The 26,061-nt window shown below is 41.6% G+C and overlaps 1 protein-coding gene across 9 annotated transcripts in view; it reads right to left on the bottom strand.

Moving 5' to 3' along the window:
• Window positions 1–16,537: 16,537 nt before the first annotated feature.
• Window positions 16,538–26,061, bottom strand: part of fbrsl1 (fibrosin-like 1) — a 311,901-nt gene continuing 302,377 nt past the window's right edge. For 6 of the 9 annotated variants that reach the window (XM_059336224.1, XM_059336226.1, XM_059336222.1 and 3 more), the window contains 7 exons: window positions 25,833–25,862; window positions 25,455–25,526; window positions 24,020–24,152; window positions 22,591–22,674; window positions 21,280–21,363; window positions 20,197–20,467; window positions 16,538–18,543 (listed from right to left, as the gene is read on the bottom strand). In XM_059336224.1, coding sequence (XP_059192207.1) covers window positions 17,244–18,543; window positions 20,197–20,467; window positions 21,280–21,363; window positions 22,591–22,674; window positions 24,020–24,152; window positions 25,455–25,526; window positions 25,833–25,862 — 1,974 coding nt within the window. In that variant the 3' untranslated portion in view covers window positions 16,538–17,243. The remainder of the gene's footprint in view (window positions 18,544–20,196; window positions 20,468–21,279; window positions 21,364–22,590; window positions 22,675–24,019; window positions 24,153–25,454; window positions 25,527–25,832; window positions 25,863–26,061) is intronic. The other 3 variants (XM_059336223.1, XM_059336228.1, XM_059336230.1) reach the window with 3 other exon arrangements.

Raw genomic sequence — 26,061 nt, 5'->3', positions numbered from 1 at the left:
CTGTTGCAAATGGCTGATTCTCTGATTTTAAACTTAAAGAATTCCCATTTTCCTATATTCTCAGCAATTGCTTCGACTGAGTTGCAGAAAGCCTCATCTTCCAGTAGATTACAATTTAATTTCCAGTAATGCTGCTTTTTGTTCTAGAGGATTAGTAAAAGAGATGACTATCCTTTCGTGATCTGAAAATGGAGCATAACTATGTGACGTTTCAGAAACATATTGCATAGTGTAAGAAAATACTAACCACATGTCTATTCGACATTGTAAAGAACCACTAGCATTACTCCATGTGTACTCTTTTAGGTGAGGGTGAATATATATCGCCAGGCGTCTATAACATTAAGTTGCTCACCTAAGTATGATATTATTTTAAATCTTGAATTGGAAGGCATTCTTGCAGGGAATCTGTCTAGTAAGTCATCCGCTGCATTATTTAGGTCACCGCCAATAATTAAATGAGTCTCTTTGTATTTTTCTTTGAGCTTCATACGTTTTGCTGTCAATTGCACAATCATATTTTTTGCGAGAGCATTGTTATTATGACCATAATGTTATTCACCACCAGAATCACGTTGTTTACTTTAAGCACCAAAATAATCCATCTACCTTCTTCAGATAAGTAAGATTCTATAACATCTCCTTTGAATTTATTCAACAAAATAGCTACTCCTGCTGAGTTATTAGAGGCATGACATAAATAAATGTGGTCTCCCAATTGACTTTTCCAGAACTTGCATTCATCATCAGATGAGTGTGTCTCTTGTAAAAAAAAAAAAATCTGCATTAGACCTTCTGCAAAACAGAAAAATTGCCTTTCTTTTGGTAATATTGCGTATACCATTGACATTAAGAGAAAGTATTTTAAGGTTAATGAAATTCTTGGTTGACATAAATAATAAATAAAAAATAACTGGATGCCGACTAATTAGAGCAATCAACAACAAAACAACAACAACAAAAGAGCTTATTAAAGCTCTCTACTTTTGGAAAAAGTAAGAGGTACTCTGACCATTCAGGCGTATAAATGTAACTGTTTTGAGGCCATAACATTGCTTATCGTCACACTGTTAAAATAATCCCCCAAGTCATTTTTTGTCAAAATTGTTTTTTTTTGTGCTTTTTTTTGTTTTTGTTTTTGTTTTTTTAAGCGGAAGAAGCAGGTGGTCGAAAAATGTAACAGTCAGTTCACTAAAGGTGCTATCTAACTCATCCCTAAAACAACAATAAATAACAGTTAACATAAATAACTAGAAAATTTCCTCTGGGGAAATTCTGACAGGGCCATGGGGGCTACTGCCGGTGTGTGTACACTATGATGAGATTCTTCAGAGATTTCAAACTATGCCCTTTAACCTCAAAATGTGTGTGTGTGTGTGTGTGTGTGTGTGTGTAATTAAAATCACATAAAGTTACGTGTGTGTGTGTGTGTGTGTGTGTGTGTTTGAAGCATGTGTGAGGAGTGTGCGTGCTTACGCGCATGTGTGTGTGTGTGTATCTGTAACTGTAATCACATCAAAGATCAAAGGCAATCAGATCAAAGCAATCAACAGAATTAACTGGCACCTGTTATTGAAAGAGTGACAGCAGCCAGAGGTGGACTGGAATTTCGGGTCTCGAACAGAAAGCATTTTTGGCAAAACCATAATACCTATCATTGATCCGACTTCACTTTGAGCGTCCTGAGTTCTTCCTGAACGTCTACATATGTTTTTTTCTAAGAAAAATGAAAAAATAGCTTTGTTAGAGCGATCTAAAAAAACTGTTACATCTCCCTTCTTTTAGAAATTTCCTTGCGTTTTTAATATAGGAGCCAATGAGGCTGTTGGTGCATGTTGATGGTGCATCTGTGCTACGCCCAAACTATAACTCTGACAGCTTTACCAGAGGATTGTGAGTGAGAAGACAAATTTTCCTACGTTTCTATGTATAAATGATTTCTGTAGAGTGGAATTTGTGGCCTGGAGCGCAGTTTTCAAATTTATTTTTTGACAGTTTTTTCTCTCCCTCTACACTCTGGCGATGATGTCACATACTGTGGCACGAACATTCCGTGCAATACACACCCATTTTAATCTCAGAATTTCTCCAAAAATGATCATGGTCATTGAGCAGGGATTGATAAAAAAATATATGACCTATCGAAACGTGGATTAATACACCAATACACAAGACTTGTGTCTACTGTTTAAAGTTTAAATGGAGTCTCTAGGTGAAATTATGCCGGAAAAGTAGACGTTTAAAAATCTCCAATTATTGTTATTTTTCGCTCATTTTTTGTGGGCCGTCCCATTCATTTCAATGCAAAATTTTGGGCAGTTTTTCGCGACTTAGGTCGCGAAAAATTTGTATTCTGTCAAGAAAAGTAATAGCACACCAATCCCGATCAAACCGCACGTTTTGATATATAATTTGTCCTGCAACTCTTCAAGTTGTAGGACTAGTAGCGGGACAAAATTGCGCCCGGAAGAGGAAGAAGAAGAAATCCACAGTATAACAGTAGTTATTGCTGTATGGGACCAGTGCTCGGTGCGATTGCCCCGAGGCCCTAATTAAGCATTAACGTAACCTGTGTAACAAACCTAACATGTCAATCTAACACTTGCTTCCAACCCCTTATTTACATGTAAAACACAGTGCTGCAAAGCATTCTAGGAAACACTCCCTCTCTCCCAACACGTTACAATATTTTCAGTAGAATTTATTGCAGGCTCTGTACCCAGAAACATGTTTTTAACCTGTCCTCTGCAAGCACTCACAATGCCAAACTGCCAAAAAATGTGTTTTAAACGGCTATTAACCCATATGCATGTCACATGAAAGTAATGGGTCAAAAACATATAAAACAATTCATAAAGAATTGTATAAAAAGTATAAAATATTATTTTCCATAAAATACAGACATAGGTGTATTCTCACTCTCCGTCAACTTTGTCAGATTAAAAAAATAATAATAATTAATAAATTAGGAAATATTCTGGTCAGCTATGACCCTGAGGACCCTATTTCCACTCTCTATTCATGATTGCAAAAGTTGGATGGATGATCTGGTAAGTTTTACATTCTGGAAATTTTAAACAAAAAGTGTTGCTATCACTGCGATCACAGCTTTTACATGTCAACACCATCTTTACATTATTATCATTTAAGTTATTTAATTTGAAAAAAAAAAAAAAAACTTGAAAAATGTTTTCTGCTTTTAACTCACTCCTACATCCGCCACCCCCTCCTACCTCCACCCTGCTAACTCCTGACGTTTGCCTCCTTTTTTACCAGTAAAGCTTCTGCCATCAGTAACCAGTTCTCTGAGCCTGACCAACCTAACCGGACTCACCTCTTTTCTTCCACTGACCGAGAAAGAAATCTCCAAACTCCTACTGGATTATCGACCAACCACCTGCCCACATACAAGCCATTTCCTCAGCAGTAAATTCTGCAGCCACAGATATCTTCACTTACAACCAGTATATTTCCCACCGCCTTCAAGGAAGCACAGGTGACTCCACTGCTTAAAAAACTAACACTTGACCCAGCCCAGTTGGAAAACTACAGACCTGTCTCACTCCTACCATTCCTATCAGAAATACTGAAGCGCACAGTCTTTTTTACCAGGTCTCAAGGTTCCTTTACGAGAACAACCTCTGCGATCCAAATCAGTCTGGCTTCAAGCAGGGTCACTCTACTAAGACCGCACTCCTGTCCGTAACAGAATCATTGCACCTGGCTATAGAGCAGCTGGTCAATCTACAGCTCTACTGCTAATGGACCTCTCTGCTGCCTTCAACACTATTAACCACCAAATCATCCTCTCTACACTCACTGCATTTATATTGGTATTTCAGGATCTGTTGGATCTGATCTCTGCTGGATCAGTATCTTGGAATGGGGGAATGTCCAAAGTGCAAAACATATCCACTGTGGTGCCTCAAGGGTCAGTGCTAGGTCCCTTCTCTTTTCAATTTACGTCACTTCACGTGGCGCAATCATCCGCAATCATGGTTTCTCATACCACTGTTACGCTGATGATACTCAGCTGTTCCTGTCCTTCCAGCCAAACGACCTCATTAATATTCAGCTTAGTGTGTGCTTCTGGAGGTAGAGAGCATGGGTGGTTGTGGATTGGAAAGGGAATGGGGTAGATGGGTTGTGGCTCATGTGGTCACCTTTCTTTGCCTCTGCCTGGCAGTGGCGGATTTCCTGGTGAGCAACATCACGTGCAGGTTGTGGAGCAACAGACTCAAACTGTCTTAAGAACTGCAGCTATACTCGAGTGTCGCATCCACAGCATTTCTCACAGAGATTGACAGCCTGTGAAGTAGTGTTCAGATCTACCACATGCTTCTCTGCCTCTGTCACATCATCATTGTTAAGGAAATTGACCCCCCTACCCCCTCTGAAACGGCTTCTTGGAAAAGTTTTGTGTCATGCCAGGGATTTTGTTTAGACTCCCTTCAGCAGTGGCAGAGTGAGGAAGCTGCCGTCACAGTGGCTTTCTCTACCGTCATCACTTTCATACTTTCTCTTTTTGGCTGTTACCAATAAAGCATTATCTGTTGTTCTTCCTACTAATTCTTCATTGCATTTGTAACTATGTTACTAAAATCACAATAATGTGCTTTGATTCGTTTATTATAGGTGGTGGTGAAAATCATTTGAACTTTTAATTAGTATAATTTCCATTTTTATAGTCAAACTGTGTCAAACAAAAAAAGAGGTCAAAGATCGAGTCACAGATACATGACTTATCCTTGAGAGGAAGCAACACATGGTGCATATGGTGGCTGGCCTCTCCTAAAACCGCAGGGTCCCTCTGGTCTCTCCTGTTGTTTTTCAGGTCTTCTCAGACTTTTACAGAGGAACTGGCATAAAGGAACATTTCACCTTTTTCTTTCATTGTATTCTGTGTATAGGAATGACAAGACTGATTGTAATTAAAGTCAGTTCGAGTTTCAACTTGTATATACTTACTTGTACCGACTTGAAATCAAATGTGGTAATCAGGTGATCAAATTAAATTGATAAATAATAAGGATGAAGGGAGTGAACGTCGTCCTTGCACTGCTGGCTTCAAGATCAAAGGATCAAAGAAAAGTGATTTTGGATAGTCAAAAAACAAAGAAAAGAAAAGAAAAGAAAAGAAAAGAAAAATGCTGCCAACAGCAAAAGCTGCATTTACAGAAACATTTTAAACAAAATATCCAAGCATGTAGAGGGCATGGCTGAGCGTGCTGAAGCACCTTCCCCTTGCCCCCTTCATGATGCAATATTTTTTTGTAACAGCCCTTATCAATGAAGATAAAAAATGAATAATTTAGCTCAATATAATAAATACAATGACCTGGCTGTCATCGTCTGACGATGACGTCACACATTGACTGGCAGGTAAAAAGTCATCATTTGAGGAACGTTTGCAGCTGTGCCTGTGACCCAGGACTGACAAAACAGAATAGTGCAACTCTGGAGAAGACCTGTCTGCCTTGGTCCTTAACCTTAACCTAAAACTGCTTAAATGAGCACCTGGTTTTAGAGTTAATTTGACTCCTCTGAGTGACCAGTTGGTCCAAGTCTGAGTTTGAGTTATCAAACGTTATCTTTAATGTTATGTATTTTTTATATACATCTGACCGAAGTGAATTTAGTGCAAAGTATTTGAATTCTGCTTTTAATGCTATGGGCTACACAGTGGTGTAGTGGTTAGCACTCTCGCCTCACAGCAAGAGGGGCCTGCGTCTGGGATCTGTGGAGTCTGAATGTTCTCCCCATGTCAATGTGGGTTCTTTCTCCCACAGTCCAAAAACATGCAGCTTGGGTTTAACTGGTGACTCCAAATTGTTGGTAGATGTGACTGAGAGTGTGGATGGTTGTCTGTCCTTTGATAGTCACTGGGCTCCAGCCCCCTCGCCAGTTCAGATAAGCGGTTATCCATCCATCATGCTTAGCAACTGCCCTCTACTAGTTGAAACCCAGCTATTGCAATTTAATTTTGCTGGTAGCTGATGTAGAGGCAGGTTTTTATATTAGGAGGCAGTTTTTGTAATCAACCAAGTCTCTAGCTATATATGTATAAAATAATGTGTAGCCTATATAAGTAACTGCATATTGTTTTGTTTCCAATTCTTTTTATCTGATTTAAATAGTTGTATATATGTTCTATGTATGTAGCGTGAACAGGCTTAAGCATATATTTCACTGTGCAATCATATGTTGCAAATTTACAGAAAATGTCAACTTGTAAAAGTTTATTGGACCTAATTTTGCAATGTATGATTTGTCATACATTGAAATGCAAATTTTGTTACTTAACCCTTTTTTGCAAAGCCTGTTTTATCTCATAATATTATATAATAATATTTTATATTGATATTTTTTAATAATAAAGTATGAAATTACTTTTCTCTCTTAGTGATGAACCTACAGAGCATTATCTCCTGAATCTGAAGCCCCATTTGGCTTTATTGCATTTTATAATGAGATTCAACTCATTTTTTAGGTGTCTGGCCACAACTTTAATCTTTTCATTCACTCTCATACCACAGTTTTTCGTAGCAGCAGGCAACAGTTTTAAGTGTGAAAGCTCTAGAAACCCACTATACACTACCTGCTCTGCATCCAAATGAAGGAGAGACAGTTACATAGTGGAGCAAAAAAATCTATTATTGCACTAAATGTTCGTCTGAGTGTGGTCTGAGTTGCAGCAGTAGCCTCTTTTGTTTCATATTAACTGCATTCTCCATGTCCACTTATACAGTGAATCCCACTGTTCACACTGTAAAGGTATTACACACCTTGCTTGTGGGACCACTGGCCATTTTGATATAGGATTTTACGGTCCACTTGCAAGTGGGCTGATCTTTCTTGTTTAAGAAAGACCAACATGTCTCTCTAATAGAAATAGCAAGCGAGTCCTTAATGGAGGACTAATCTCAGCAAACCCCCATCTATTCCCTGGCAGTGCATTATTAATGGGCAGTGTGGAGGCTGGTGAATACAGGGGCCTCTCCTCACTAATGTGTTCATTCCTCATTGTTAGATGTCTGGTGAGGAGAACACCAACACATGCTGCCTTCTTACAGGCTCATGCACACACATACACATACACACACACACGCCTACACACACACACACACACACACACACACACACACACACACACACACGCCTACACACAAAGGTGTGCCATCCGTGCGGAATATATTCTTAAGGGAAATTATTATATTTTTAGTTGGCATTCCGTGTTGAACACAGAATCCTCTGCAGATCTTCTGATAAGGTCACAACGGCAAATTGAATGCAGCATATTGAATCCCACACCCGTGCTGTCAATCAGCATTTCCTAATTGGATCAAAGATTACTTGTGGCAGCTGTATAAAACATCAAACGAGTAATTAAATGAAATAATGAGAAAATAAACCTTAATGTTGCCAAGTGGGAATGCAGGCGAGCTGAGGAACGTGATTCTGCCGTGCTCTCTGAAATTATCTCTCTCCGGCTCGGGCTAATTGCTGGAGGATGTCCTCTTAACTGAGTGTGAAAAGCTGTGTCTAATTACGGCAACATTAATCAGGCATTAGCATGTTATCACAAGGTTAACTTATCAGGAGGGGCCCAGAAGCAGCTGGAGGTGCCATTTACCCATGCTGCACTGGGCCAACTGAGCCACAAGGGGTAGTGCTTGTTCTTCCTATGAATCATTACTCCGCTCCCTTGAAGCTGAGAGCTGAAATCAAAGGCAACCATGTTGGATTGCACTGAGTGGGCATTGTGGTTTAGAGATTCCTGTGTGGAATCGTAACGTCCAGAATCAATATGAGCTATTTCCTGCTCATTGTGGGGATGAAATGAGAGCATTTATCCTCAGGGGATTGCAAATTTTAGGTCATAATTTGTTAACATTTTACTTTGCACAGACAAACTAAAGGAGAAATCTTTATTGTACACCGTGTGAGGAATTATATGAACTGAAAGAATGTGGGAAATCAATGTCAAGCAATTGTGTGCTTGGTGGAGCAGTTGAGTCCATTGTAATGAAGACTGACTGGGTGGTGAATGCATACTAAATTACTTCACTAATCAAATATGAATACAGATAAAACATCATCTGATTTTTGGTAAATATAAAAAGGGGACAAATTATATTCATTTTCAGGTCATACTTTTCAGGTTTTTGGGTTTCTATAAGAACACCTGAAAAGTAACTGTAATCTATATCTATAGGCTGAGCAGGGGGAGGAATTCAATGTTTGTTTTTTACCCATGCTTTAATGCTCAAAACACATGATTTTTCTCATACCGTCTTTCTGAATATAACTGCATCCGCCCTCTTTCTGAAACACTGTTTTACGTAATAGATATATTTTGTTTTAACTACGTGTTACCTCATGTATTCTGCATCTGTTTTGAGTTTTGGTTTGTCTCAGAATAAGTAATATCGTATATAGTAAAAAAAGCCTAATCTGCTCTGATTGGTCAGTTTTTCCAGGTCGTCTGCATCTTTGCTCTTGGCATCTCTGCACCTTCATTGCAGCCGAGGATTGATTGTAACGCCACTGTATTGGTACTTTCTATAAACACATATATATAGTGTAGTAGTAACATAACAACCTTACAAAAGTCCTGACAGCCTGTTTAAAGACACTGTTTTTGAATATGGCTGTGTACATTTAATTTAGCTTTTTTTTATACTTTCACATTATTCATAAAGCACCTAGACCCTTAATCATAAAAAACAAACAAACAGACATCGTACTTTTTATATGTGTTTAATGTAGTCTATTTGCTATTGCCATAACAAGCATAATAGACTATTGCATTAGTATTTTTAGTCTAAATGTGACAAATGCATTTCTATTCATTTACATTGTGTGTTTGGCCTATCTTCTCACTGAAAAATGTACTGGCTGTAATGGCACATGTGCAATTTGGAGTCATCACATGCCAAATGACCTGCATGTGTGTAGATTAAAGGTCATTTCTGGCAGCAGTTTGGTCCTGTGCCCTGACTTCATTACCAACAGCTCCAGAGTAGTCTCATCAGGATTCCAGCAGGGCAGAGAAGCTGTACCTCCAGCAGCTCTGCCAAAGGCGTTCATTTGTCAGAGAGGCATGGAGATCACAGGCCGACAAATCTCCCACGTCTCCCAGACTGTCAAGCTCTTTGCCTGCATATCAAAGACAAAAGAACAGAGTCGGGGAGCAAGAGAGCAGAGCAGCCATTCTATGTAGAGATGGTCCGCTGTTTAAACCCCCCGAGCGTGCCCTTTGAAAATGCCTATTAGCCTGGGTGAGAGAGATTACAAGCAAATAAAATTACGTTCATTGTGATATTTGATTTCATAATACCCCCAGAATTATAATTACACCGCACTCACACTTTTCATTTAAAAACCATTCGCCGACAACAAAGAATCAGAGATGGGAATGAGCAGGTTGTGCATCTAGTGAGTGAGTGCGCATTATCAGGCCTGTTTCACTAGAAGTAACAATAATGGGAGAAGAATGGAGGCACTAATAAGAATGTAATCAGGTGCAAGAGAGCGGGATTTAATGATATGGAACACAGGGCTTTATTTTCATCTGTCAGTCTTTTGGTGCAACAACAGGAGAGCATGTTGTTGGGAGGAAAATGTTTTTTTTCCTCCCAGAGGCTGCAATACGGAAGCAGATTTTTTTTTTTTTTAAAGGCCTGCTTCTTACCCACCAACACATGGGTTATATCCCCCATCAGATCTCAGTTGCAACCTGTCTGACTGTCAGGGTTGCACCAAAAGCACAACGGTGTATTACAGGGGGAATGTGGGCATATGCTGTCTGGCTTAAACCAACAAGCAGAAGGGAAGAGATAAGAGACATTCTTGGGCGGCACAGAAACGAGGCATGAGAAGGGCCAGCTTGATAGCAGTACTTGTTGTTCTGATGTGTTAAATAGCTGGCCTTCAACACCCCAATCAATCGCTGAGTGAGCCACTGTGTAGCCAAGGGTTGTGTGTGATAGCCAGATGGCTGAAGTCAATGGAGCTTTGCCTGGTCTCTTGTGTCACAAAGGGATGATCATGAATCTGGAACTGGCCACACAGACTGGACAAAATACATGAAATATTGCAGACTGAATGTTTTCCTGTAGGCTCCAATAAATGTTTTTTTCAGAATGTATCACTGATTAAGGCTCTGTGCTAATCAGCAACAGAATAATAACTAGTCATCTCCAAAAAAATCTAACAACATAGTTGGCCTTGGGAGGCTATCATGCACATTTTTGTTTTGGCTTGCATGACAGGCATGTCTGATGTGATAAGTATTACTGCGGATCTCACCGTGTGTAATGATGCCTACCAACCATTGTGTGGTACTCCTGCCATTTGACACAGGGAAAAAGCAGGAGGCAGCCAAACCGCCAATGTGCGCATACAAGAACGTCTGTGGGACAAGACAAGCATTTTGAACGCGCTCCAAGACCTCCAGAGGCCTGTGTTGACTAATCTGCAAACAATCCGCTCTGCAAGCCCCATTGCAAGTGGAAGAACAAGCCCCTTAAGCTGTGACATTAACGAACACAGCGAGATAAGATGGGGTTTGTTATCTTGGTGCTGGAGCTCCTGCCCAGATAGGAGATAAGAGCCTTTCAAAGCATGTTTGCTGCCAGACAAATTTCCAAAGAAGCATGAGACGAGGGTAAAGCTAGGCCTGGAATGCTGAGAAGCCCTGTCAAAGCCAGTCTCATGAAGAATATGATCCCCCTGCCCTTTTCCGCCTTATTATAGCCGCCTTTGCTATTTTGTGAGTGAGGGTTATAACTTGTTGATGACATGAATGCAGTCCATTCTGTGCACAGCAGCATGGACCTTCCTGGGTTGAAAGAAGCAGTTAGAATCCAATATGCATCAAAACAATGACGTCACACAATGAATTAATTAATATATACCCATTTAATAATATAAAGTAATTTGAGTATTTTGAAATCTTAATAACATAGGAATTGTCACTTACTGTTTGTAAACACAACGTCCAAACTTGGCCCCTCCTCCCCGGCTCAATGAAACTAAAAGCAAACCCCAGATTCACTCACGTTATGGAACTAGCTTACATGTTTTTTCTGTGCTGTGTCTGCTATTTTCATAGCTTTGTGCCCAAATGGATGACACTGAGAAACATCTTCAACAGAGCAAAATTGAAAGGATGGAGAAAATGCAGGCAAAGGGCTTGTCTCTAGATTTAGACACTGCCACACACTTCGAGTGGGCCATCGGTGATGAATGACAGGAGTCTGATGTATGACACATTGTTTAGAAAGGTAAAGTATGCAGGATTTCATTAAAAAAACTGAAATGAAATAAAGTTTCAAGTTCCCATATCCCATATAATCAATATGGAGCTTAAAATCCTAACTTTCACCAAAATGAAAAAGGACTGAGGGAGATAATATAAGTGGCCTGTATTTACCCATTAGTAATCCTGGACAACCTAGAGCTATCTTGGAATATAATTTACTATCTGATCCAAATGTAAGCAGCAAAAGGACCATATCAAATATTTCTTACTGTGCAAGTGACAATTATGAAGCTTGCTCTAGTGATCAAAATTATTAAAATAAAATCAAAAGTTACTGACTCATCATTAATGACGTGGCTAGTATTTAATACAGACTGTATAAAAGAAATGGATGTAGCCGCTGTGATGTCACCCATTGGACTACAGTTTGAAGCATTTTGGCCATCACCATATTTTTTTAGGGGCCCAAAGTGACCATATTTGGACAAGAAGGTTGATCTGACTGAGAACCCGAGGACACCTTACATGCCCACCTATGCCGGCTTCTTGACTGCACTGGCTTCGGGCTATGCTGTGCGAATTCGCTGCTAATAAAGTAGCTTCAATAATTCAAGGTAAACTAAAAGAAACTCTTTACTACTCTGTACTTTAAATGTACCCAGTGCCATGGATATGCATTTTAATTACGAATCTATCCCATCAGGTTGCCAATCACAAGGTAGCCACGCTCTAGAGCATAGCCTACCCTTAAAAAATTAACATCAGTTGAAACTAGCGATTGAGACCATAAAAAGTGCATAAGAAAAGTGCCTACTGAGAAAATAAATGAAGTGACAAGTAGGGTAATTTTTTCTCATAGATCTGAATTATTTTCCTTATTTATCACTTACTGAGTAACGTTTAAGCTAACATTTGTGTTAGCTAAAACTTTTAGTTCGATTTAGATGTTCACTTTCCCCTCTCAAATCTCTTTTACTGCTGGTCCACGCATTGATCAACGTCACAAACATGCTTCTTTGCTCCTGTTGATTATGCTTGTTGTGGTGGAATATGATCTGACTGCCGGTGATGTGCTGTTAGAATCTGAAAATATAAGGGCATATCCAGAACATTTTGAATAAACAGTCATAATGCTAGAAGTAAAAGTATCTGTAAACTACTGCCAACCAAACCCAAACCTCACGCTATCAACAAGCTAAAAACATAGCTCAATTAGTCTGTAATTTATCAAATGATACCAAACAGAAACCACCCGATTACTCATCAAAGCTGAATACTGATGCTGTGCTGTTGCTGGTTTAGAGTCCTGGTGGTCTTATCCCAACTTGAGCCCTGGCTCTTAGGCAACACTGACAGTTTTATATTTAAGCTCTGTGTTTTCAGTAGAGGGCTCACATGGTTTAATGTGGAAAGATAGGATGTTTTATTTTTAAATGTGTTATTAATTCATAGGCTGTAAAAACAACCTTTTTGTCAATTTCATAATTTCATATTGGAAAGGAAATCCTCACACATGGACGCCAAGAACTAGGTGTTGCGTCTCTGCCAGCGTCAAACTGAATAAATGCTTATGAATATGCCCACACCACCAGAGGGGATGGACTAAATCGTAATTCTCATTCTGCGGCTTGGAAAAACTTCCGCCTTCCCGGATGCCAAGCGGCTCTGAGGCGATCCCAGTGATGAGCCAAGGAACGCTCTGCTAACTGAGCTCTGGAGAAATACGGTCACGGCAAGATCCATATTCAAATAAACTTCACTCTTGGCCCGTGCACACAAGCCATGTTGTCACCAGCTGGCAGTGCCTCTCACCGCCCCTTCAAATACTGAGCCACTTTTGATTAACGTCTCTACGGCTAATCATGCGCGTTGGCTGTGCCAAATTGGACGAGCCACGTATGGCCTCCATTTGCCTTGAAATCTTTTATTTTTTTAAACTCATTCGAAGCATTTGAGAGCCTCCCTTTACACCACCCACCCCTCCCCTAAGTCTTCTCTTGTCTAGTGCCCATACATAGAACAGAGAGGGTGGTGTGGCGGCACGGTGCCATCCTGTGGGTCCCTGAATGAGAGGACTATTGCTGCCAGATGCACCCAGCTGCATAAATGTTATTCATTTTTTATGGCTTGTGTACATAATATGGCCAGTGTGGGAGATTGTGAGGTTCCACTGAAGGCTGGAAAAATCCTCAAAATTGAATCAAAGTGGAAAACCTATTTTGGCTGCTGACTGTTCTGGACCTCCTTTTTTTCCATCTCCCTTAATTCTCCTCTACTCCTCCCTGTCTCACATGCTCTCTGAGGTTCCTCTGTCAGTGATTTACAGTATATGCTTTCTCCAAGACTGCATTGGCAGCTCTCCTTGTACAGCCATATTGGTGGTGGTGTGAGACAGCCGGAATATTTGTCATAGGTCCAGAGGTGCAAAGACATTAGACAGCACTTTGTCACTAGGGTCTGGAATTCACACCATTTGGCTGTTTCCAAGTCAGCTCCTTAACCGCTGACTGGCCTGGTTTCTGTCAGCTGCCGCTCTGTTGACATTGAGGGCTAAAAAAAGATAGCAACATGGAAGGATGTATGCTACTAGCCTTTTTAGGTGGTCAAAACAACATGCAGTCTACAAAGAGCACTGCGGCAGGGATCCGCAGCCAAAGTCCTTGACTCGGTGCTCTCTCCCTCAGTTCGCAGTTCAGATATAGTTTAGTGGTTTAGAATGGCCCTCGTCAGGGTTTGCTAACCCCCGCAGAGAGATGGGCTTGAACTCCGAGCAGAGCCACCGTCTCCCAAATCACCAGGCCCAGCGGAGGCCCCAGCAATCCAAATGTGATCATGGAGGGGGCCTCCCGTCTCATTACCAATCTCCATTTCAAAACAGCTTTCAAATGGGAACTAATGCATTAACTCTCGCTGGGGGAAAAGTCTAGGGAGCAACTACATAGCGGCTCAAAAACGCTTTCATACATGTTTTATCAGCGGGGGAAGAGTGAGCAAGAGAGAAAAGGAGCTTGGGCCGAACCATTCATTTGTTGCCCATCTTATTAGCTTGGCACTGTGTTATTAGCTGCCATTGTGCTCTATAAAAGCCCCTTAGGCCTGTTCCAGTGTTCGCTGAATCTGGGGTGAGCTCTGTGCCAAGCACTTTTTGGAGGTATTTGAGACCATGAAAATTCAATCCTAAACCCTCTGCATTGAGGTTTCTCACAGATAAATGAAGAGGATTAGTGAAACAATAAAACAATGTCTTACCTCAGATACCACCGTATCCTATTAATTGGGATTATAGTGGAGAAATGTGGAAAAAAATGCTCAATCTTGTATCATAGTCGCTTTTTTGACAAGCTGTTACATCGGGCCCTGTCACTGTAACAATGTTACATCAAATAGGAAATTTGTTCGACATTATGAACAAGTAAATATAGAAAATCATAAACAATCATGGCAACAAAAAAAGAAAAAGGCCTGGACATGTAAAGAATAGCTGTGGAAAAAAGCTGACAATTGCAGAAGCTGTAATAACCCACCTTGGGTTGGATATGCTAGGCAATGTGTCAATTGATTCCCATCTGATGATGGACTGTGTGCTGAAATAAATTGACCTTGCCAGACGATGAGTGAAATTGATGGAGCTTTTCATCTCCGGAGGGCCGTTCCACACTCAGCCGTAAAATGGATAGAGCACAGGACAGAGTGATTGAGTCGGGGGAAAATGTAAGGTGTGTGTTTTTCTCCTCCCAAAGCTTGCTTGGTAAATAATAGTTACAGGAAAAATCACTATGCGGTAACAAGTACAGGGGTTAAGTACCTGTTGTTGACTAGATGATTAGGACTAAAAGCACACAGCGCTAAAGTGAAGCTGGCCACTGACAGATGCTACCCGTCTGAGGAATATGTGGCTCAATTACCAGGAGCCTAAATTGAAAGTGATAGTGATTTAAGTCTTCCCAATACACCAGCCCCATTCTAGCAAACAGTCTTTTCAAGGAGGCTTTTTAAAAAACCCTGCTGGAGTGTGTGAGACACAGGAGCGCCATTGATTTTCAATAACATCCCCTAATGACCTGGCCACGGTTTGATCCACGCTGTCATTACGGGCTGATACCATGGGACAGGATTGGTGTGTCTCACGGCACACAGCAGCGAGATGAGTAGTCGGGGCATTATCAGGATGAATTGGCCGTCTCTGGACAGGCGGCAAGCACTGCCGAGGTCTTGTCAATAAGAGGATGGGGCGCCTCAGGGCTCCCTGCGCGGCCCACTCCAGAGCGCCTTCCGGCCTCATTAGAAAAGCAGATGAGTGGTGTGCATGAGGAGAGGGGGGGCTTATGAGAAGAGAGAGAAGCCTCTCCTCCGGCATTGCTCCTCTTAATGAGTCCAGACTGTGGGTCAATATGCGGCTGGGCTGCCAGTCAATACCGGTTACCTGCAACACAAACACTCAAAACCTGCTTTCATACAAAATCAATGTCCTATTAGTCCCTCCCTGTATTGCTTTGGCCCAATCTCATCGATCCCCTCTGAAGAGCTTCGCAGCCCATGTATGACAGATTATGGTCAAATGATCTTATGACTTAGGCTACTCTGCTGGCCAAGTCTGTTGCCTTTATGATTTCAAAGTAATAGCTTGATATCAGATGAGCAAATACTCCAAATGCTGAAAACTGAGGCACAAGCGTTATTGGCAAACCTATCAACCTCACATCAACATTCCACTCAGTAGGTTTGGCTTACAGACAAATTCAGTACTGCACTGACAATGAGTGCCAAGATGAAAAGACAAGCAACAAATGTATGACATTAGGTCCAAACTTTATTCCGTACATTTTAAACCAAGAATGTTCATTTTCATTTTTTTGCACGCCTAAAACTCTACTTGTTTTGTATACAAGAGTCTAAGAAAAACAACTGCACAACACCACAAGGTTGACAGAGAAAGTCCTTTTGCCGCCCACTAAAAAGTGTCCTTCTTTTCTGTCCGGGGCTGGTCCAGTTTTTGACTTGGAAGTCTATGAATAATCCCATCATTATTTATTAACACATGTTAATCCAAGTTCCTCTCGGTCTCACCAGTATCGTCTGCTCCCTCTGGGTGATCTCTTCATCAGGGTGCTGTGTGCTGCTTTGCATAGATTGCAGATGATCCTTCCAGGCCCCCTTTACAACACCCTCCTGTCATATTTCCTGTCCGTTGGCCAGACTTGTCTGTTGCCATCATATTCAACAGGGAAGTGACTCCCCATGTTTCATTTAATTTTGTTTTTCTAGAAATGGTTAAAAAGACTAATAAATTTACACAGTAATTTTGCAGCGAAGGAATATCAACAAGTTATTTACATCGGTTTTCTTTACAGAGACTGAACAAAGACCTCATAATATATATTTATCTGCATATCTCAAAGGCAAAACAAATGAACAAAACAAATTGGTAATGTAACTTTGTACATTGTCGTCATTGAGGATATCCTGGTACCATGAGGTTAAATTACTGAAGGTTGAAGCCAAATCCAGTCTTTACAGTGGGTCATAATGGATATGTCTCACAATCAACTGGGATAAATATTGTAAAAGGTGTGACTAACGCACAAAATACATAAAATTCATAGAAATGATATCTATACATGGAACAAGGATAGGAAATGTACAAACTCATTTCAGGACCTCTCTTTTCGCACAAAGCTGAAAAAAGGTATTTGATTAATATATTAATAATTATCAAATATTTAAGTCGGATATAAACATACACATATTTATGTTCTCTTTACCGACAATTCAACCTTCAGTCCACGAAAAATAAAGTCATGGCATGTGCTTAATCAGCCTTACACACCTTTACTTTGTACAATCATACCCTTTCCCTTAGGGAGTTTTGCTCTTCTCTGGTGAAGAGCAGTGCATTTTGTTCACAAGAAGATTTTAGATTTGGGGGGTGGGAAATAGTGAGTGCGTCTGCTAAGCCTTTGTGCACTTTTCTAAGAAGCTACCGAGCCTCTACCTCTTTGGGGTTGCGAGATGGGGAGTAGTCCCGTGGGTCCTGGGTGGTGAGGGGGGTAGTCCTCCTGGGTGACGTTGGCCTGGCACTGCCAGCTGGCACGAGGGGCGGGGGCGCACTGAGTGCAGCGGTAGGGGGTGTTCTGTTCAGAGGGCCGTTATGTCCTGTTGAGGGGCTGAGTCTAGGGTAGGGCATGCCCCCTAGGTGGGGCATAAATGGGGGCATGTGGGGTAGATGGCCCTCCATGGGGGACTGGTGCAGCTGATGGAGGCGTGCTCTGTCCAGCTCCTCCCTCAGGTGAAGGCGCTCCCTCTCCTCCGCCTGTTGTCTCATCCTCTCGTGCTCCCTGCGCACCTCCAACAGGTGCTCGTGATGCGAGTAGTCGTGAGCCTCCCGTTCGCGGTAGGCTCGCTCCTGTTCGTACATACTGGGGAAGCGATGTCCTTGCTCTGCCCTGAGCTGGAAGTCCATGCGCCTTTGCAGATCCAGACTGCGGTAGGCCTCTCTGAGAGGGTCCCAGGGGAAGGCCGGGTGGGGCAGGCGTTCTCTTCCCGCCAGAGGGCTCACTCCCATAAAGGGAGCCATGCGTGCCCGGTCTAGCACGTTGAGGCTGCCCATCTGGGGCATGGCACTCATGGAAAGGGGCAGAGAGTGCGCCATGGGGACACCATGTAGGCCAGGTGCTGGAATGTCACTGCTGCGTGGTGAGGGGAGAGGGGGCTGGTGGGACAAAGGTGGATGGTGGTGGTGCGGGTTTACAGGCTGGCTGATGGGAGCAGGGAGATTTTGGGATGGTGGTTGGGGGGCGGGCTCGGAACTCACCACCATGACCTCCTGCTCCTCCTTCCTCTCCTCCTTAATCTTCATGTCACTTTTCACCTTGTGGAGGAGCTCTGCAGGTGGGGGCTCCTTCCTCTCGCTGTCCTTGAGTGTAGGCGGGGGCCCACCTGCCATCTTCATGCCCTGCTCATTGATCACTGCCTTGGAGTACGGGGAGGGAGAACGCTGGGCAGGTTTGATGGAGTCTTCTGAGGATCTTCTCTCCAGCATCTCCTTGCCTGGCGAGCGACTCTCCTTCACCTTCACGTCACCCAGCGTAGAAGACTCTCTGTGGCGCTCTAGTAGCTCCTTCTCCGCCTCACGGACCCGATCTACGCTGCCGCTGTGATGTCGACCCGAATCGCAGGAATTCTGGCTGTTTGAGCGAATCAGGCTGCTGATCTGGTAGCTGACTGGTGCGGAGGCCGGAGATGAACGGTTGGAGTGGCGATTACGATCCACAGAATCCCTGAAATGACACAATAAAGCTTTTTAGTTAGTGCCAGTTAATACAAGCATCATGTTTGTATTAAGGGATGCTTTAACTTGATTAAAGTTTCACAATAACATCCATAGTTACAGGTTAATATCTTGTCTTCCTGCCTTTGAATGTTGGCAGATAACCTACGTTTTGTGAGAATATCGTTCACAGGGATCCTTCCAACTAATTTGTGATGGATAGCTTCTCTCTCAGCTGCTTGTTACCTGTTTGATTTGTGTCTGTTTCCTTGTTGGATCTTTGAATTCATTTTCCAAAGATACAACTAATGGGCTGGAGAATTGTCACACTTTTCTTTTTGTCTCTGACAGTACAACTTTAAAAAAAAAAAAAAAAATTTAATCTCCAGAACTGTTTTGGTGATTCATCTTGAATATCATATGCTAATGCTAGCTAGAAAGGGGTCATCACTGTGGCCATGTCTTTAGAATTGTAATCATGTATTTGAGTACAAAAATATTAAAACACAATTTGGTACTATTCTTTATTTGTTGTGTGTAAAATAATCAGATTTGTTACCTTTTGGGGGGAATTACTTAATGCTTTGGTAGTAAAGTCCCAGGTGACATTAGGGCTGGGTGATATGTCTCTGTACACATCTTTAAAACAACATTAAAATGCCTATCTTAAATAGGAATGAGAACTAAGTAGAGAGATCCCAGAAAGGATGTGGTACCATATGTGCAAAATACACCCTACCACTACACAATCACATAGGAAGAAGTATATTTGTTATTTCATCACAACCATAATTAAAAGTAGCCAACTGAATATTAAACAAACATATTGGAGACAATCCAACCACTTTGAACCAAACCACACATGCATTTAAAAAAAATAAAACCTCTCTGGAATGTTATACATTCTGTTCTGTGCAAGGTATTGGGCTATGAAATCCTTCGATCTTGGCTCTATATGTGGGACATATAGAAGGAACTGTGCATGTAGGAGACCAAAACATAATATTCCTTGTGCTGTAAAGAAGGCTTTAACTAAGAACTGAAGAAAGACTGATGCAACAGATTACAAATAATGGCTGAACATTATAGATACTATCCTAATGATGGATAACCATATAGTTTAAAAATGAAAGAGGATTATTCTGCAGAAGGCTGGGGAAATTGATCAATATATTGATCCAAAAAGGACGGTATACAAAGCAATGTTGTCTAAATGGACTGTAGACTTTTTCCTCTGTTCTGTTCACTTTTTATTGCATTTTCTTCCTTTTCAATCCTGCAATCTCTATATTTTTCTTTGTAATTACACTCTAAAAAGATAACTATCGAGACAAAGTTAAAAAAATAAGTCGCTAGAAGTTGCCAAACTTAGAACCATAGAACCATGAGTCGCTGTTTTGCTAACATGTAGTATAGACTTTACAAAAATACACTTCACCATGTGGTTATTTCATATAGACTATTAATGTATTGAATTACCAGAAAACATGATATAAATCTCATTATTGATATATGAATGACCTACATTGGTATAGACGATTTTTTGCCCAATCCTACGGTCAAATCTTGAATTGTGATGACAGCAAAAATAACTACTATCTTACAAATACTAACCAAGAAGTACAGAGAAAGCAAAAGTGAATTTATTTCTGCTTGAACTCACCTGTCCTTATCCTTCTCTTCTTTACCGATAGACGAGTCTCTTTTTTCTCTCTCCCTCTCCCTTTCTCTTTCTCTTTCCCGTTCCCTCTCTCGCTCTCTCTCATGGCTGTTGGCTGAGCTGCTTCTCTCAGCATCTGCGGTTTTGGGCCACTGTGGCGGGGTTGGGAAAGATGGCGGCGTGCGTCGAAGCCTGTTCCAGGTGTCGTGGTGGGGGCTGCCAAATGTGGGCAGTCCTCCTGGCCCCTCCTTGGTGCCAAACATGCTGTTGGACCCTGGAGGGAAGGGTGGGGGGGAGAGACAGGCGTGGGACCCACTGTAAGTTAATTGGGCACAAAACCTTCTTGAGGACACATAAGATGAGAAAGACTCAACAACAAAAGCTGCTTTTGTCTTTGTCTCTGGAGGTTCTCTCACTGAAGCTGTTTGAAAGAGTTAGAGGTTAATGGCTCCCCCCACCAGAGAAAAAAAACTACTCATTTGCTTTTGGACTATAGGGCTTCTCCCCCCTCCCTTTTTGCACTGGATGAACAGGGGAGACTCACTTGCCCTCTGGAGTTGAGGGCTGTGAAAAGCCAAGGGAGACCTTAGCATTCCACAGCATGTCTATTCCAATCACATCCATTTGCACAACAGGGTGACCGATTTGGCACACAAAAATAGGAGGGATGAAGAGAAAGAGAGAAAGGCATAGAGAGAAGGTGGCGGGGGGAAAGAGAAAGCCCTCCATAGTGGTGCAGAAGGGGCTTGTCAAATAATTAATAGATGAATTGCCACCAAACAGCGGACCTGAGAGTGCCTGTTGGCAGCAGCGCAGCCAGATTAAAGCCAGACTGTTGGGGACATGGTTGGTGGATGAAGTGGAGGCAGGGAGGAGGTTTGCTGTGCTGTGTTGTGCTGCCTTGTTGGGCCTCCCTGAGCTAGGGCTGTTTAGACACAGAAACTAGAGCTAAGTGTCTTGATTTTTTTCTTCCTCCCCTCCTGGCTCTCCCTGTGGTCTAACCCTGTCCTGCTCTGTTCTGTTACTGGCCACAGGGGCCAGATTGAAAAGGGGAGCGGTGGAGGAGGAGAGGGGGCCAGCGCTTACCAAGCGAGGGGTTGCCTAATCCTCCGAAGGCACTGCTTGAAAGGTTGCCGAGGCCGCCATAGGAACTGGAGCGACTGAAAGGATCTGTAAAATGCCAAACAGGGATTAGCAAAAGGGGGGGGCTGGCTAGCGGTGCTCACCCCAACACCAACCCGTTCCACTCGGCTTTTCTCTTACAAGCGAGCTGTGGTTTTTTTTTAGCGCTGCCACCCTAGCTCTCTGCCTGGTAATCCTGCAGTAGCCAGGTCGACTGGATGCTGGATTCACTTCCACTAACTGGAGTGGAGCGTCCCTGACTCTGCTGGGGCTAGTGGAAGCTTCATGGGGAAATTATTATGGAGTTGTTGGAGCTGAGCTGAAAATAGACAATAGTGGTAGGAAGGGGAATTAGAAGCTGCAAAATTAGGCTAGACGGACCACAATGACTTAACTGGAGAATCAGTGTCTTATGGGCTCCACTGACACAGACTAGAGCCTTAAATTTATAGGAATAACACAAACATTTACCCTGAGAAGTCAGTGAGCAACATTCATCAACTGATAATTTGCAGTCCCATTTTAATTCAGCAAAAATCCATCAGGAAATGCAGGACTTATCAACAGATTAGGGTTTAAGGATTTTCAGCTCTGGGGCTTGTTAATATATTAGAAAAGACAACAATTAAGAAATCTCCTCTGCCTCACACATGAATTCCCTGGACAGGAAAATTTTGTTCGTTAAATCTTCCTCCTCAGTGCATCACGTATTCATAAGCTCAAAATGGATTGACTCGAGGGCTTATTCCATGAAATCAACTTGTGTCTCAGATAGAATGGTGGAAAATTAATCGAAGCACAAATAAATAAATAAATGCACAAAATAAATCCAACATTAACTACCTTCCATTCCTACTATGAATAACTTTGCAAGCATATAAAAATAGTGTCATATATGCTGCTGCAGTTTGTCCAAACACAGAAGGAGACTGAATGCTAGGCTAGCTTAGTCTTTTCATGACCCCAGGCAGAGTTATTTAAGGCAGTTTTTATGAATCATACAGTCTGATTATATGACAAGTGCCCCCACTGACTGACTACAGTGGCCAACTGGACTCCATATTAACCTTAAAATTAACCTGAGATCAGAAACTAGAAATATCTAGGCTTTAAATTACACCCTGGTGGCTTGTAATGTGTTTAACACATGAGTGTAAAGAGAGAGAGGGAGAGAGAGAGAGAGAGAGAGAGAGAGAGAGAGAGAGAGAGAGAGAGAGAGAGAGGGAGAGAAAGAGGAGATTAATGTATAAAAAAATTGAACATGGGGTTACTTACACTTACCTGCCAAATGGCTAGGAGGCAGGAAGCCGCTGGGGTGTGGGACATGGCCGTATGGAGAGGGAGCAGGGTGACCGGAGCCTATCAGAGTGGAGAGGACAAAACAGTGTTATTATTATCAAGTCAGACATACATTCTCTAACTAGCAATACGGAGACAAACTGAAATTATTCTCCATCAAAAACAATCACAAATCTGACCCCTTTACGAAAGCCCTGAAAGGCAAGTGAGGAAACACAATTCTCTTATTCATTTTCTAAGTCTGATCTGAATCAGACTTAGACTTATGAACACATGAAAGGAAAAGTTCTAGCAAATTTATTTTCACCCCTGAAGGATTATCAAGTGTTTTTTTTGTAATACTAATTTCAGTCACAAGAGGCTGAAGTGTACCACTGCCTTGTGTTCTAAATAGGACTAAAATTATTTTTTCTTTTTTTCTTTCAGGCGAAGGAAGGGAAATAAGTATTAAAACAGCTTAAAACAATCCAATGAATGAAGACATTATCTTTGCTTTCTATTTTAACTAGCAGAACATAAGAGTTGCTGGTTGAACATCTGTCACTTTGTTTGGCTTGTCTGTTTGTGTTACTGTGCAGTGTACTTTGTGCTGTGATTTTTCAAACTTAGCACAGCTAACAGTTTCTCAACTAGTGTCAGCTATCAGAGCTTATTGTCCTAACCTACGTCAGTGTCACTTTGTAAAGGCTGAGTGGGCGTTGCCATTTCAAAAACCTTTAAGCCATAAAACTCCTGTTTTTTTATTTTTCTCACTTCCAAACCATTAGCTAGGAATGAAAATGTATTTGTGATCAAATGTTAAGTATTTTTCTGCAAAAGCACCCCAAACCTGTTGAATATACATGTATCCAGAGATGGCTGATTAATGCTGTTGAGCAAATTAGCCATTGGTATTTTGCTTTTATTGCAGCTGCTGCATGTTTGTGTTTGAGTCTATAGTTGCTTATTGAGGTCAGTTCCTGACTGTGCAACAAGCTGGCCTCTTTCACAAAACACTGTTACCATCACCCATATTCCATGAATTGTTAATGAAAGAACCAATTACAGCAGTGCCTCTGACACACCACTGCATAATTACCAGTCAAAGGCCGTTCGCCTCTCTGTTGCCCTCCAACGCAGGGCAAATCAGTCAATTACCTAACCGAGAGTCATCCATATTCATAGACATATCTGACTCCCTTTACTGGCAAAACATTTGCTACAAAAGCACTATAATTAAGTGCACATTACATGATGGGAGGAAAAAAACTATGCTATTTCATTACAGTACGACATGCGGCTAAAAATGCTAATTTGCATAAAGACAAAATGGCATTGAGAATGGTATAATTTAAGTGTTTTGAATAATTTGTCTTGGAAGGAGCAGTTCATCACCCTGCATTGGTTACCAGTAGACCCTACTGACCTGTGGAAGAGAAGAGGGGTCGTGCCAGGTCATGAGGGTACGGAAACCCTGGGAAGACTCCTGGAGCTGGGGGTCGACTGAACAGGTCCAGCTTCCCATTCATGTCTAGTTTGTGAGGATCCAGCTGCATTTGCTATAGTGGAGAAAGGCAGAGAAAAGGAGAAGGGGGACAGACAAAGAAAATTAGGTCGGTGGATGACAGTACCAAATATTTCCAACAGTAGAATGAGAGGGATTTATCCTCGGTTTCACTGGGTGAGAGATCAGAGAAAGACAGATACGTCAACAATGGCTCCATGTTTCCAATTCTGGCAAACTGTATTATAACAAACACGTGTGAGCTGATTTGGGACACTAAATCCTTGGGAACGGGAGTTCAAAGCCCAAGAAGGACTGAAACCACTGGGCCAGAGGCATTAGCAGAGGATCTCCATGGCAAGGCCACGCCATCCTCTGTCAGTGACAGGAGTATTTTCACACAAGCATTTTTTTGTCTGTGTTCAAATCATCAATTATTATTAACTATTCTGTCACCTAGAGCAATAATGTGGTGTTTTGTTTTTTGCCTCTTTCTCTTTAGCCATGCAGTGTGTAACTGTCTCACTATATTTTTGAGAATCTTGGAGTCTTGGAGAAGACACAATTTTTGTTGGATTTTGTATTGTTATTAACTTTAACAGCACTCTGTTTCTTTATTGTTATCTGCTTGTTCCCACCCAGATGGTCTTTGTAAAACCAGTAACAGCATTATGAATTACTTTACATGTAAAGATCCAACTATGACATGATCAGCCCTAATTTTTTTCAGAACCAGTAATATTTGATTAAACAGGAAGCAAATCCAGGCACTATAAGACAAAACAACATGGATGGAAATGAAAAAGCCTTTATTGTAGTGGCTGATCAGTTAAAAAACAAAATATTTTGACCACTGAAGGACTTTAAACAAACACAGGTGTTGTCTCACCTATGTAGTATAATAAGCCAATAGGAGGCAATCACATGACCTGGATAATACCATGACAGGTGAAAAAACAAATTGAAAATACTGAAATAACATAAAATGAGATTACACATATTTTTAAAAACACAATGGATACTCCTATATAGGCATATTTCATGTTTTCAGTTGATCAATTTGTTTCACCTTTCATGTTATTATCTTGGTCATGTGATTGCCTGTTGATTCCACATAGGTGAGGTCACACCTGTTTCTTTTTAAAGCCCTTGTTGTTGTTATTTTTTCTTATATTATGAAGCGCCTGGATTACCTTCCTCTTTATCAAGTTTTTCCCCCCGTTCTCCAGGACCACCCCACACATTTTTGATCTATGGTTGAGTATACAGAGAAACCAGTCATCTGTTATTCCTATATTGTATCTGGTTTTACATGACAGCAAGATTCCTGTAAGACATCATTATCCATCTCACGCACCTTCATTTTCTGCTGGTGGTGGTAGATCTGCCATGCGATCTGGACATGCACTGCGCACCACTTGCCAGGTTTCTAAAAATTTAGAGAGAAACTGAGGTTAGCCGGCTGGCTTTGATATAGGGAGCTAAAAATGGATTCTGGCATTGAGATTTTCTGGCCAAACTACAAAGTGGGAACTTAGAATTTTCAACCAGGCAACGGATTAAGAAAATCTAACCCTGACTTTAGCCCAACAGAGACCTCAAAGCTATCCTTAAATGCAGCCAAAACCCTGAATTTCCTTGATCAGGAGTTGTTGAAGAATTTGCAGTTTTAGACTTTGTGGCCTGGCCAGAGAGATGAAACATTTAAGAAAAGATGGACAAGGCAGCCACTTACCCTAACAGATGTCCTGAATGGATCTGTTATCTGTATGGACAAACAACAATCATTATCATCAACAACATAGATAAGAAGCCAAATTGTGCAGTTCTGCAGGCTGAAAAAGCACCAGTGTTGGGAGGCTCACACTGGGACTTTCCGTGTCCTTACTTCCAGGCACTTGTCTCAAAAAGATAATGCAAATAAATGCATTCACATCTCTCTGGGACACATACTGTCTGTGTGT

This window comes from Centropristis striata, chromosome 7 (assembly GCF_030273125.1).
Source record: "Centropristis striata isolate RG_2023a ecotype Rhode Island chromosome 7, C.striata_1.0, whole genome shotgun sequence".
NCBI classification, from domain to species: Eukaryota; Metazoa; Chordata; class Actinopteri; order Perciformes; family Serranidae; genus Centropristis; species Centropristis striata.
The sequence above is the reverse complement of the archived record's forward strand: the minus strand, read 5'-3'. Positions and strand labels throughout refer to the sequence as shown.